The sequence below is a fragment of the Apodemus sylvaticus genome, chromosome 12 (assembly GCF_947179515.1).
Source record: "Apodemus sylvaticus chromosome 12, mApoSyl1.1, whole genome shotgun sequence".
Lineage (NCBI taxonomy): Eukaryota > Metazoa > Chordata > Mammalia > Rodentia > Muridae > Apodemus > Apodemus sylvaticus.
This window is the reverse complement of record NC_067483.1, coordinates 25,929,784-25,945,225: the sequence shown is the minus strand read 5'-3', so window position 1 is coordinate 25,945,225 and position 15,442 is coordinate 25,929,784. Positions and strand designations below refer to the sequence as shown.

The 15,442-nt window shown below is 38.7% G+C and overlaps 1 protein-coding gene across 3 annotated transcripts in view; it reads left to right on the top strand.

Moving 5' to 3' along the window:
* The window catches only part of Ptpn4 (protein tyrosine phosphatase non-receptor type 4), a 159,819-nt gene that overhangs the window by 101,306 nt on the left and 43,071 nt on the right, over positions 1 to 15,442 (top strand). For 2 of the 3 annotated variants that reach the window (XM_052200078.1, XM_052200079.1), the window contains exons 14-15: positions 4,193 to 4,318; positions 5,574 to 5,732. In XM_052200078.1, coding sequence (XP_052056038.1) covers positions 4,193 to 4,318; positions 5,574 to 5,732 — 285 coding nt within the window. The remainder of the gene's footprint in view (positions 1 to 4,192; positions 4,319 to 5,573; positions 5,733 to 15,442) is intronic. The other variant, XM_052200080.1, reaches the window with a different exon arrangement.

Below are 15,442 nucleotides of genomic sequence, written 5' to 3'. Positions count from 1 at the left end.
TACTTTGGTTCTGTATGCTCAAGTCTTGGGGAGAGGATTTAATAGTGCTGGGCGTTCTTAATGATTGTCTTGTCTCTGAAAGTCTATGCTTTCCTGTGATTGTTTTATTTTATTTTGCTTGATTTTATTTTTGTTGTTGTTATTGTTGGTTTAATTTGATTTTTCAAGATAGGGTTTCTCTGTGTTCCCCTGACTGTCTTGGAACCCACTTTGTAGACCAGACTAGCCTCATACTCAGGGATCTGCCTGCCTCTGCCTCCTGAGTGCTGGGATTAATGGTGGGCACTACTGCGGCCCAGCTCCTGGGATTGTTTTTCTAAGACTCTTTACCTCATCACTAGCTACTAAAATTCTCTAGTGGTCTTAGCAAGAATTAGGTCATTTTGGTTAAGAATTACAGATTCATTGTCTCTCTTAGAATTTTAAATGGCAGTATAATTAGGAAGATGAAAAAGACCTTTAAACTTTATATGAAAAAATTTTCAATAATTACCTCATTTTCCCTTATATATCTACTTTTTAAATTGCCTTCACACTTTTTCAGTTATCATATAATAATATCTAAGGAAGAGATGAGAGCAAATTTCTCTTCAGCAGAAAAATAAGGTGCCACGGTCAGAAAATAAACTCACCACATTGCTAACAGTGTGGTATTTTTTTTCTCTGAAATTTCCGCTCAGAACAGGAAACATAGACAGCAAGCTTGAGTGGGTGGGACTCTGAGGTTAACTTTTAGTAATGTAAACTGCCTGAAGCCTAGTTATGACATTGCCCACCATCTGTAGTTCATTACCAAGAATGAAGTGTTCAGATACTTTGTACTAGGTAAGTATGCTGGATTTTCAATTTTTTAGATGATATTTTTCTCTTAGTAATTAACTTTAGCTCTCATCACTTACATGTGGTCTAATATATGGGAAAAGAATAGTTTGTGAATAGTAAGAAATAACACTAGTAAAAGAACTAGTAAATTATGGTACACTTGAGATTTTTATGTTTTAAATTGCAAAGATTACATCGTATATTCTCATTTATGACTAATTGAATTTATGTGCTCTCCACTGTGAGAGGTTAAATCTAATGGTCCTAAATTCAAGTCCTAAACTAAAACAGTGATAGGAAGAGGTCTCTGGGCTTAAATTACTTTGACTTGACATTTGGAAAATGAAATTTGAGTCTGTTCTTTTTGTTTGCTTGTTAGCTACCAGTAGCATCATGTCTCTTTTAGAAGATGCACATTAGTTTTAGAGTTCAAAGAGATTAGCCTAACCTGAGAGGGTTTGGCTATCAAACCCTGAAATGATTGAATATTTGTATACTTCTGTTCATACATATTTAGTATTCATAATTAAACAAACTTTTTAAAATTTTATTTATTTTATGTACAATGGTAAATACCTGCATGTATGTCTGCATGAGCTTGCTGGAGCCCCTGGAATTGGAGTTGCAGACAGTTGTGAGCTGTGGTGTGGATGCTGGGAATCGAACCAGGGTCCTCTGATAGAAGAGCCAGTGTGCTCTTACCACTAGGCCATCTCTACAGCTTAATTTAACAAACTTTTAAGGGGCTAAAATATACCGAAAATCTAGATCATAAAATCTAGATTTTAAATCTGTAAATAAGTATGTAATGTCCCTGTTGCACCTGTGAACTTAGATATTTAGTATAGAAACAATTTTTCTATTATAGGCCATAATTAGAATTCAGTGTCCCTAGTATCCATGATTATTCTTATGCTTCCTGCTGTGGACATAAACCACAGCGGAGTGCTATTTGCTAAGCGTTGCCATCCTCTCAGGCCATTCTGTCTGTGCAGTTAGTGTGGTAGAAAGGAAATTGTAGGCTGCAACCACAAACTCAGTCAGGATTTAGGTGCACACTGATGTCAATTTCACTCCTTGGGTCTATTTGAAACACTTAATTTTGCATTTACTTTGTACTTTGCTTGGCATTTTTTCTTAATTTATATAAATTTATGTAATATACTAGATGACAACAAGGAGAAATTATGGACAATTTTTAAGGCGAAAATCTTCCAGTGATCTAAAAAGTATGTATAGTACTAGGTCCAGTCTGTATTATTATTGGAAAATCTGAAACTAAAATTCACAGAATGAATATATCTTTGAATATAATGGGCCATAACCAAAAAAAAAAATTGCTTTAATTTTTTCAATATGGCTCACTCATCGCTCTCGCCTCTTGGCACTCTCACCTCTCTGCCCCTTGGGCTCTCCTCCCTCCCCCTCTCCACATGGTCATGACCCTCCTCCACTTGTCTCCTCTCTCCTCCCTCCTCCCTCCTCCCTCCTCCCTCTTCTCTTCTCTTCTCTTCTCTTCTTCTCTCCTCTCCTCTCCTCTCCTCTCCTCTCCTCTCCTCTCCTCTCCTCTCCTCTCCTCTCCTCTCCTCTCCTCTCCTCTCCTCCTCTCCTCTCCTCTCCTCTTCCTCTCTCTCTCTCTCTCTCTCTCTCTCTCTCTCTCTCTCTCTCTCTCTCTCTCTCTCTCTCTCTCTCTCTCTCTCTCTCTCTCTCTCTCTCTCTCTGCCTTTCTCTTTCTCCTTACACCATTAACTCCCATCCCCTGCCATGAATAAACTCTATTCTATACCAAAAAATGTTTTTCATTATGTTTTACATGTTCTTTTTGAATTTTCCCAATGCATTTTGATCATTTTCACCTTCTCTCACCCAACTCTTCCTAGACCCACTCCTCCTTTTATCCTCCAGCTTTGTGATTGTTTTGTTTTTGTTTTTGTTTTCTCAATCAAAATTGTGATTGAGAAAAATTTGGGCAACTATGTGTTGCCCAAATAGTCTTGGACGTGTAGATTTCTTCTAGAGCCTGGTCTACATACCAGATGCAGTGTCATTAAAGAAAACTGACCCTTCTCTCTTGGTAGCTAAGAGCTCCTCACCTGGGGGAGGGTTTAGTCTAGCTTGGGGTTACATAGTCTTTGCTTTGCTGTCATGACCACTTTGAATTCATGTATGCAGCCACCCTACTGTGCTATTGTGTACAAATAAATTTTATGATCTGATTTTTGCAGTACTATGCCTATGTCTGTTTTATTGTGATGTAATGGAAAATAATATACATGATTTTTACAGATCTTGGGGAATTTATTACTGAGATTAAAAGTATATAAGGTGATTTATTATGTGTTACATTTGTTACCTAATTCATTTTACTAACTTCCAGAATAATTCTACATATCAACAAAAGTACAGATTTAAGTAAATGAGTTTTTGGTAGTACTTAAATTTACATATTGAAGACTTTGGTTATTAACATTCTTAAAATTCTCAGGGCTTATGTCTCTGAAGACAGTTATACCATTTCATCTGTGGACATTTGCACCTTTTTTCTTATCAGGTCACTTAATTCTATTTTATCACTATGATAACTGGCAATAGATAATAAAACATATCATTTTGTGCTGGAGCAGTCTTTTAGTGGTTAGGAGCCATTGCTGCTCTTACAGAAGATAAAGTTCATTTCCCAGAATTTATCCCAGACGCGTTATAGCACCCTACTCTTTGCTTTAGCTCTGGGGATCTAATTCCCTCTTGTCTCTGCAGGCACCCACACTTACGTGCATAGACACATACAAGAATATATACACATAACTAAAATTAGAATAAATCTTTTAAAAATACCCCTTTGTTACCTTCCACAAGATACAGGATACAGAATGATTTTTACAGAAATAAAGGGAAAAATTCCCTGACTATACTTTATGGAAAAGAGAAAAATATAAATTGAGCATGCATGGTTATCTTTTTTTTTAACCTCTCCTCATTGAAGCAGAGGGTCAGAAAGTCATTGAGGAGATGATGTGGCAGGAATTGTTCAGTACAGTTTGTGGTAACCTGTGCTCTGAGTACAATAGGCACAAGCAAAGATTGCTAACATTTGCAATTTGGGAAAATGTTTGATAGTAAACTCAATTTACTTTCCTCATTGCTTGTCTTGATATCTTTTTTCAGTATTCCTTGTTCTCTTCTTCATAGACACACCTTTTTTTGTCATATATAGCAAATAATGCCTTTTAGTAATTATTTCATAACATTATCAAATTATATAAATATATCATAAGCAAACACTTTGACTATGACTTATTAAAATGAATTTTAAGATTTTACTCATATATAAACAAAATCTTTTATGTATTATTCATTTATTTTTCTACAGATCTCCAAGTAAGCCTTTGGCACGGAAATTAATGGATTGGGAAGTAGTCAGCAGAAATTCGTTATCTGATGACAGGTTAGAAACACAAAGCCTCCCCTCCCGGTCTCCACCTGGAACTCCCAACCAGTAAGTGGCAAGCCACGTCCGTGCCTTTATTGTGTATTTATTGGCTATGTACTTTATTGCCTAAAGATCACAGTTTATAAAATTTAAGTCCTTTGATCAAATTTTCAAAAAAGTAATTTTTATTGTATTTTACTTTTCAACATGGGTCTCTCTCTCTCTCTCTCCCTCCCTCCCTCCTTCCCTGTCTCTCTCTCCCTGTGTCCCCCGCCCTGTGTGTGTGTGTGTGTGTGTGTGTGTGTCTTAGCCACCTCACCAGTACCAAACATGGTTTTTGTTACTTCAAACATTATTGCCTCTTTGCTTGCTGGTCATTGTAAAAGTGACCTAGAATAGCCTTTACTTTCCTCAGCAGTTTATTTTCACCGGAAGGGGTAATTCAGGATTTAGTCATGACTTGAAAATTTCATAAAACTGTTATTTATGTACTCCATTTATTCCATAATAGGTTAATACCAGATTTTTTAAGGGGCCTATAAATTGTTTGAAAATTATTTGTTTGAGTGATTGTAATGCAGCGTTCTAGTACTTCCTGTGGCCTCGGAAAAGACTTCACAGTGACCCTATGAGCTCAGGTAGATCTGGGCCAAGAGCCGTGTGGGGCAGCTCTCACCTTGTGTATTGCAGTCTAGCATTTCTTCAAAGCTGCTAGGTTAGGAATAGGTAATAAAGAGATAAGAAAGACTTCCTCACATATGTACCAGAGGGAGGGCAAGGGAAGAGAAGCAAGGCAAGGGCTGGGCAGAGAGACGTGTAAGAGAGGTAATCTACATAATAGCAATAGCTGGGCTTACGTGTCTAGGGAATGAAATAATTAAAAGGATGATATGGTATTTATTTTAAAGAGACAGGACAGCAGAGTGATTAAGCAGTGGATCTAGAGTCCCTGTTAGAATCTTGAAGTTAATCGATGTCTCATTTTTCTATCTACAAAATTCTAATTGTAGATAGATACTTGCCTTTAATCCCAGCTTCCTTGTTGTAGTGTCATACGTTCTTAATGAGGTAACATGTGAAATGTTGAATAGTTAGTAGGAAGGCCTTAGGGCAGCTTGTAAACTGCAGGTCCATCTTTACTTCCCATTGTGTGTTCTTTTCATTTATATCACAGTGTGTAGATCACTGTTAGTGACTCTGCGTAGTCAGCATAGACTTTCACACACATACAAACACACTCATTTTCTCATGAAAACATAGGATCAAAAACCAGGGAAAATCAAAGTATACTATTGTTCAGACTTTGTTTCTCTTCATTTAGTCGGAATTCTTCATTCACACAAGAGGGGACCCGGGTTCGGCCGTCTTCAGTTGGTCATTTGGTAGACCATGTGGTTCACACATCCCCCAGTGAGGATTTTGTAAGTCAGAGATCTCCATCATCAACGCAAGCTAATAGCATAGTTCTGGAATCTTCACCGTAAGACTTTTTCATTTTGCTTCTTAATTCTTTATTTTCAAATATTTTAATTTTCTTCACTTGAAATAACTTTGGAAATTAGAGTACTTGATACAAGGTGTTACTTATATATAATTATAAGTACATATTTATAAATGTACTCATTTCTCTTTGAGATATCTTCTTCTCTCTCTTCCCTTTACCCATCTGGTTAGTATTATTTCATCTTTAGTGTATATTCCCAAATACTTTTTCAGATAACGTAATAGTGTAGTCAGGGAGTTAGAAAATGTAAGACAGTTTTCCAATTTTTTTAAAGGAAAGAAACCATAAATATGAATATATTACAAAAAATGTTAAGGGAAAAATAAGTAAGATGGCTGTATACTCAGATAAAGCATGCTCACATTTTTCTTTTTTATCTTTTTCATGTTTAGAGATAGAGTCTTCCTTTGTAGTCCTGGCTAGTCCTGCACTCACAGTGATCTTACATGCCTCTGCCCCTCCTAGCTGTCCACATTATCTCTAAAGTCTGCTCCTACTATTATTTTATATAGTGTTTAATAAAGTGAGTTTTTTAAATTTTGATAGCCTTTGGTTCAATGCATAGTCTACATATCCTCACATTAATATGCAATATCTTCATTTATTTGCTTATATAATGGAAATAACTCATATATTTTACATAGCTGAAAGACATTACCTACACAATATCATAAATGAGTAAGAAATACATCTTTGAAGAGAAAGTAATATAAGAAGCACTATATAGTGACTATGCTCAGTCTTTTTCTTCCAGTTATTTATCCAGATTCACTTTAATCCTCATCACAGACCCCTCCTCCTCTCTTTCCAGTTCTACTCTTACAAGTCCCTTCCCCCATTACTCCCTCCCCTCTTCCTCAGAGAAGGAGAAGCGCCCCCCACCCCACGCCCATACCATCCAACACTGGGAGATCTGGTCCCAGTAGAACTAGGCACATCATTTCCCACTGAGGCCCAACCAAGCAGGCCAGGTAGGGGAAAGGAATCCAATGGCAGGCAGCAGAGACTGAGACAGCCCCGCTCTGCTTGTTAGGAGTCCCACATGAAGACCAGGCTGCACATTGGCTACAAATGCAGTCCAGCCCTTGCATGTTCCCTGGTTGGTGACCCAGTCTCTGTGAGCTCCCAGGGGCTCAGGTTAGTGTGGTGTCCTTGACCCCTCTGGCTTGCTCAATTCTATCCACCAGTCTTCCAAAAGACTCCCTATGCTCCGCATGATGTTTGGCTGTAGGTCTCTGCATCTGCCTGCATCTGCTGCTGGATGAAACCTCTCAGGAGACAGTTATGCTAGGATCTTGTCTGCAAACATAGCAGAGTATCATTAATAGTGTCAGGGGTTTGCTTTCTCCCATGGAATGGGGTCTCAAGTTGGGGACGTTCCTTGGATGCATGATAAAGATAGGGCTGTTCCTTCAGTCTCTGCTCCATTTTTATTCCTGCATGTCTTGTAAGCAAGACAAATTTTGTGTTGATGCCCAGGAGGGTGATATCCTTTGGAAGTCCTGCCCAATTACAGGAGGTGGTAACTCCTCTATATCCTCCTCTGGTTAGAATTTCAGCTAGGCTCACCCGCATAGACTCCCATATCCTCCCCAGTGCCAGGTCTCCTGCTAGTCTGAGAGATGCCCCTCACCAATTTCCATTCCCACTCCCAGGCCTCTCCCAACCCCTCCCTCTCTCCATACCTGATTACCATCCCTGTCTCCCCTCACCCCTGTCCTACCCAGTTCCCTCTCTCCATCCACTTCCGATGAATAGTTTCCTCTTCTGTGAGAGTCAAGCATCCTACCTTGGTACCTCCTTAGTACCCAGTTACTTTGGGTCTGTGGATTGTCCTGCACCCTATGGCTAATGTCCACTTATAAGTGGTATATACCATACATATATCTGTATAACTGGGTTACCTCACTCAGCGTGACAATCTCAAGTTCCATCCATTTGCCTACAAAATTTATGATGTCTTTTTTTTTTTAATAGCTAAACAGTATTCCATTGTACAATGGATCACATTTTCTTTATCCATTCTTCTATTAAGGAATATCTTAAGTTGTTTCCTGTTTCTCACTATTATGAATAAAGCTGCTATGAACATAGCTGAACAAATGAGGATCGATCTTTAAGAAAGAACATGTCTTTGAGTAAGGGGTAGAAGAGATATGAAAAGGTCAGCAAAGTGGTGTAGGTATTCTGGGAGAACATGACAGTCTATATCAGCCATGATTTTCCTAGGCCAGATGATACTCGCTAATCTGCTGAGACATATGGAAGTCTGGCCTTGGTAACATTTTTTTAAAAAAGACCTTTTGTATCTCTACTTATAAGGAATGAAAAATTTTATATACACAGACGTATATATGTGTATATGTGCTTATGCACATATATATATCATATACAATGATACTTGTAAAAACTGAGTTGATAGAATTGATAGAAATTTAATGTTTTATTACCTTTAAAGTTATAACTGACTTTTTTGTTGGGGTTTGACTATTGTATCTTCTGAATTTTGTAGCTTTTAAAATAAGTACATCTCAAGAGCTAATCAAACAGTTACGTTTTGTATATTAATTACATCATTGAAAGGTTTAATGTATTTTCTAAGCAGCCAGTTTAACTTATTCTGAACACTAATTAGTGTTTTAGTTCCTTTTGTATAACTATGGCCATATATTTGAGAGAACCACTTAAAAGAGAAAAGATGTGTTATAGTTTATAGTTTCATAGGCTTGAATCCTGGCTGTTGATTCTGGGCCCGTCACAGTGTAATATTGGTAAGTAAAGGACAACATTATGGTAGCAAGAGACTACTTATCTCAGAGAGAAAACCAGAAAGGACAGGGACTAGGCACTCAGCAAGGCTCTACCCTCAGTAGGTACTTTGTGCATGCACATCCTACCTGGTAAGTTTCCACAACCTCCCAACCTCATTAAGGTAGCAACTAAATATTTAACACATTAACTTGAAAGGAGTATTTCCTGTCCAAACTACAACAGTCATCTGTGTAATGCAATGTTTACTTTTAAGTCCTCTCAGCATCAGTATGAATTAGCCAAAGAGTTAAGAAGCCTAACTTTTAATCCAAAACTTATTTAAGTCAATAAGGTTAAATGACTGGTAATAGTAAGACTGGCAATATTTCTTCTGGTGTATATCGTAGAAAATTAAAGTCCTTCCTAGAACTACCCTTCATGACCCAGGTTTATATTAATGTCTGTCTTGGAGGATAGCAGATTAGCAGGCAGCCTTGGGTGTCAGTTCTTACACAATTCCCACCTTTTGTGTGAGATAGCACGAGGTGGGAATTTATGTGGCCTTGAATGCAGGTAATATCAGCTACCTCTTGCTTTTATCCAGTGTTTAGCAATTGATGATACATATATATTCTTTCCAGAGTGTCTAATTTTCATTCTGAAAATCCATACCATATGTAATTTTCCAAATGTACTCATAAACATGTTATAAAACAATTAAATAGAGGGCCTAAGATCAGTGAAGCAGCTGGGACAGAAGTCTTCCCGCTGCCATTGGCACCAGGGAGCCAGGAGACTCCACAGCCTTCTGTGCAAGGCCCTCAAGAAGGGAGTGATCTCCCAGCAGTGCTTTCGCTTTTGAGCACAGAGGAGTAAGGACACAGGCTTACTGGCCCACAGGAGGAACAATCTCCAGCCAGAGACAAGAATACCAACTAACACCTGAGATAACCAGATGGTGAAAGGCAAGCACAAGAACCCTACCAACAGAAACCAAAGCCTCATGGTAACATTAGAACCTAGTTCTCCCACCACAGCAAGTCCTGGATACCCCAACAACACACTGGAAAAGCAAGAGTTGGATTTAAAATCGTATCTCATGATGCTGATAGAGGGCTTCAAAAAAGACTTAACTTCCTTAAATACAAGAGAACAACGGTCAACAGGTAAAACCCCTTAAAGAAGAAACACAAAAATCCCTTAAAGAATTAGAGGAAAACACAATCAATCAAATGAAGGAACTGAACAACACCATCCAGGATCTAAAAGTGGAAGTAGAAACAATAAAGAAATCACAAAGTAAGACATCTCTGGAGATAGAAAACCTAGGAAAGCAATCAGGAGTGACAGATGCAAGCATCAACAACAGAATACAAGAGACAGAAGAGAGAATCTCAGATGCTGAAGATACCATAGAAAGCATTGAACAGTCAAAGAAAATGCAAGATGCAAAAAGCCTGTAACCTAAAACATCCAGGAAATCTAGGACACAATGAGATGACCAAACAAGTATTATAGGTATAGAAGAGAGTGAAGATTTCCAACTTAAAGGGCTAGTAAATATCTTCAACAAAAATCTTAAGTTCAAGAGCCAGGTAGTTCCCACTTTTTACACATAAGTAAGGTTCTCTCAAAGGATGTCTGTTTTGATTTGCCTTCATACTGAGTAGGCCATGGTTCAGGACAGTGTTCTGGATCATAGGAATATTTCCCTGGACTAACAGTGTTTGAATACATTAGCCCATTGAAACTTCTCTTCTTGGCAGTTAAAAGGAACAGAATAACACTGGAGGGTGAGGGGGAAGTGATCCCTGGCCATGAAGACAGATCTTAGGAAAGAAAATTAGACAGTTGATCTCTGAAGTGCGTCTACACAGACACCTATGTGAGTGGGTGACATTGTGTATTTACCTAACTTAGTTGTATTTTATGACATATTAGAAAAGTTCATGACATTTTTTTTACAAGAATCCAACAAAAATAACAAATGCTCAATTTTTATTTTTATTTTGTAGTCTATACTGTTTCGGGAATTCGTCCATTCTTCTTATATAGATACAGGGGTGGGTCTACTGCAGACAGGTCCATATAAACATCTGTAGTGAATACTGCACAGCCTCAACTTGTCTGCACTGATTTATTGCAGACAAAATCACTATAACATATTTAATGGGCAGTAATTTAAATTTGAAGCTTTTATTGATGCAGGCCATGATTTTAAAACAAGCTTTATTGACTAAACTGTACAGAATATATAATTAGTCATTAGTTTATCACTAAGCTCTTTTCATTTTCTCTCCACTCAAAATAAAAGGACTTGGGCCAGAAACATGGATCAGCGAATAGAAGATATTTTCAACACAACAATTGGAATTTAGAACTCATATACTATACAGTAGTAGTGAAGTGAATCGTCAACTGTCCACTAACTACACATGTGCTGTGACATAGAATCACACGTGCAAACATTTCCACAAAAATAAATAAATGTAATAATTTTTTTTTTTTTGAGACAGGGTTTCCCTGTATAGCCCTGGCTGCCACTCTGTAGACCAGGCTGGCCTCGAACTCAGAAATCCGCCTGCCTCTGCCTCCCAGAGTGCTGGGATTACAGGCGTGCGCCACCACCACACGGCCCATAATAAAAAATTTAAAATGATCTATAGATCATTATTCAACTCCTTATTTATATCACAATGTTAAGTTTTCTTTAATGTTTACCTTATAACTTTATTTCGTTATTTTAATGGAAATACTCATTTTCTGTCTTTCTCTCTTTTTTTCCCAACCCCCTTCTTTGTTGTTGCTGCTGTTGTTTTTCTTTAGACAGGGTCCAATGTAGCCCAAACTGCCTTGAATTCACTGTGTAGCCAAGGATGAATTTGAATTTCTGATCTTCCAGCCTCTGTCTCTGAGTATTGGCATTCCCAGTATGCACTTCCATGTTAGGCTCCCTGTTTCCTCTTGTTATGATAAGTAATAGTAGGAGAATGCCTTTTACTTATTTACTTATTTATTTTCTTTGTTTTTTATTTTATTTTTTTTTACAGTGCAGTCTTGCCCCCCCCCACCCCCACCCCATTCATCCTCCCCTGTCTCCAAGAGGATGCCTCTGACCCCCAAAGGCCTCCCTACTCTCTGGGTCCTCAAGTCTCCAGAGGGTTAGGCACATCTTCACCAACTCAGGCCATACCAGGCAGTGTGTTGGGGAGTTCTGACCCGCTCCCATATGCTGCCTGGCTGGCAGCTTAATGTCTGAGAGATCTCAGGGCTCTTCCTATGGGGCTGTTATCCTCAGCTTCTTCCAGCATTTTCCTAATTCAGCCACAGGGGTCACTGGACTTCAGTCCATTGGTTGGGTATAAGTATCTGCTTCTGTCTCAGCCAGCTGTTTGTTGGGTCTCTCAGAGGATAGCCATGCTAGGCTCCTCTCTGCCTACCATAGCATCAGGAATAGTACCAGGCCCTTGGAGCCTCTCCTTGAGATAGATCCCAAGTTGGGACAATAACTGGACCGCCTTTCATTCAGTCTCTTCTCCATTTTTGTCCCTGCAATTCTTTTAGACAGGAACAATTCTGGGTCCAAGTTTTTGACTGTGGGATGGCAACTTATCCACAGTCTTTCTACTGTAGATGGACTCTAGGAGTTCATTCTTCCCAGTGTTGGGCATTTCATTTACGGTCTTAAGTTGTTAGTGTAGGATCTCTCCAATTTCTTTATGAGGCCACTTAGTGCTCTGAATTTTCCTCTTAGCAGTGATTTCATTGTGTCCCTAAGTTTGGATATGCTGTGTCATCATTTTTATTGAATTCCGGGAAGTCCTTAATTTCTTTATTTCTTCCCTGACTATCATTGAGGAGAGTGATGTTCAGTTTCCATGTTTGTGTGGGATTTTGTTCTTTTTGTTGCGATTGAAAATCAGCCTTAGGCTGTGGTGATCTGATAAGATGAAATGGATGTCTCTGTCTGGATCCTGCCTCCTGTGTCTCCTGGGAGACCTGTGGCCCTGACTTCAGCAGATCTCCTGGGAGACCTTCAGACTGTTGGGTCTTCAGAGGGGCAGACACATTGATGATCTTCCCCTGTTGAAGGTGTCGTGACTTATTTCTTAGCAGAAACTTCCTTGTGAAGCCATTAAGTCACACTACCCAATTTTTAATCCCCCTTTTCCCTCTCCCCCAAACTATTGGTTTTGTAGCAGGCAACTTCTGAAGAAGTTCTTGTCTCTACTGCTAAGGGAAAGAATATATCAAAGGTCACTTTAGTCATTTCAGTTATCTTGGATTACATGACGATACAATAGCAATTAAGCCTCACATAATAGAAATGTTTACTACTGTTATCATTGTATGTTCAGATTCATCACTTATGGTTCTTTTCTGTATTATCTTCATACCAGGACTTGACGTGACAAGTCTCTGGCCAAGGAAGAAGTTTCATAATGAATCATGAACTATTTCTTAAAGCTTCCTTTTTGGAGATAATATATGCTACTCAATACATATTTTACCCACCAAACAAGTTGTATGGGTAAGCCTGACATCATCCCTGGAGAAAGGTATTTGGTAAAATGATAATGCCATTTAGGCATCTATTATCAGTCCTTCAGAGGAAGTCAGCTCTGTCCTTGATTATCAAAGCCATGTGGCTTAACATCAACTTTACTGCCTTTGTGCAAAGAGGCAGCCACCCTTTTGTTCACCCAAGGATATCCTTCCATCTCAGAGATTGATAATAACTCAATAATGGCTTAATGGTCAACATTTTTTCATCAAAACTGGTTTTAGCTCTAGAAAGATGCTTCTCTTAAGAACACTTAACTGCCCTTGTACAAGACCCAGATTCAGTTCCCAGCACTCCAATGGAAGTTCATAATTATCTATAACTCAGGTACCAGAGAATTCAGTTCTAGCACTAGGCATGCATTTGGTATATAGACAAACATGTAGATAAAATAATTACACACATAAAAAATAAAATGCATTTTAAAAAGAATATTTTAGCGTAAACACCTTTAATACACCTTTAACTCTGGCACTCAGGAAACAGAAGCAGACAGATCTCTGTTGAGTTTAAGGACAGTCTGGTCTACAGAGTGAGTTCTAGGAAAGGCAGGATTACACAGTGCAAACTATTCTTTAAAAAACCAAAACAAACAAAAAGCCAGTCATTTTTATCAAGCTGGGAAACCTGGAAGTTCACATGTAAAAGACTGAATCTAATTCTCTTGGTCTTGCCCAGTGCAAAATCAACTCAAAATGCACCTTAGTGGAAGAGCAGAACCTGATAGAGGACGACAATGGGAAGTACTTCACGATGGCAGTGAGCACAGCAAGCGTTTGAGTCGCACTCCAATAGCTTAGGAATAGGACAGCCAAAATCGACACATGGAAGTGCATCAAATTATGAGGTCTACACAGCAAATGAAACAGTTTTCAGAGAAAAGAGAGACAGCCTGCAGAGTAGGAGGAAAATTTTTGCAGATATTCATTGAGCGGATTAGCATCTCAGACATGTAAGGAACTCAAAAAAACTTAACAACAAAGAAACAAGTAATCCCATAATGAGTGGACAGATAAACTGATCAAATAATTCTTACAGAGAAGGCAGGCCTGTGAGTACCCTGACTCCTGCAGCCTCTTCACTCTTGATCATCATCTAACCATCTCCTTGCTCTAAATAAAATGAAGTTGTTACTTTAAATTTTTTTGAAGAGTAAAAATGACTGAGAAAAGCATGGCAAAAATGTTCCAACAACACATTTAGCCACCAGGGAGATCCAAACCAAAACTCCATTGAGATTTGTTTTAATCCCAATCAGAGAAGGTATCACAAGAAAAGAACAAACAGCTAGGCATGGTGGTGCACACCTTTAACCCAGGTACTCAGGAGGCAGAGGTGGGGCAGTCTGGTCTACAGCTTGAGTTCCAGGACAGCCAGGGCTGTTCAGAAAAACCCTGTCCCCAAAACCAAAACCAACCAAAGAACAAATGCTGACAGTGATGATGAAGGTTGCATAAAAAGAATCCTTGTATACTGTTAATGGCTATAGAAATCAGAATAGATGCTCTTAAAAAAATGAAAACTATCATATGACCCATCTTTAATACTCCTGGGACTGAAGTCATCATACACTAATGATAACTACTTGCCCATCTTTACTGGGTGTATTCACAATAGCTAAATTATGGATTCAGCCAAGCTGCCAATCAGAAGAATAGGTAAAGTGTAGAATATAGTTACAATGAAGTGTTTACTATTCAGACATAGAAAAATTGAAATCATGTTGTTTGCAGGGATTTGGATAGAACTAGAGATTGTAATGCTAAATAAGCCAGACTCAGAAAACTTAAGTTTTCTGTCATGGGTGGAATCTTAATTTAAAAGGGGGCTGTTGAGAAAAAGGACCAAAGACAGCAAGGGGGACATAAGGACAGAAGAGGATAGTGGAGATCAAATGTGACAGAAATGCATATATAAGAATACCATAGCAACAGTTTATCCAGTTCATTCCTCCCCCCCCCCCCCCACAGGGTTTCTCTGTGTAGCTCTGACTGTCCTGAAGCTCACTCTGTAGACCAGGCTGGCCTCGAACTCAGAAATCTGCCTGCCTCTGCCTCCCAGAGTGCTGGGATTACAGGCGTGCGCCACCACTGCCCGGCTATCCAGTTCATTCTTTACAATTAATCTATGCTAATTTTAAAAATGAAAAAATGTCCTGTTCCTACTGACTTTCTCCCAAGATCATTTTCATGGATGCCAGCATAGTAAGATAGGAATTGAACCATGGGTTCTCCTTTCTGGCCTTTGTGGAGATAGACTGCTCACTTTGAAAAGTTACAGTTTCTACCTTGAAATTCCTCCTGAATACCTAGCTATCAATTCCCGTTGCCACAAATAAAAGGTTATACTTTTCAATACTTTTAAATTATTA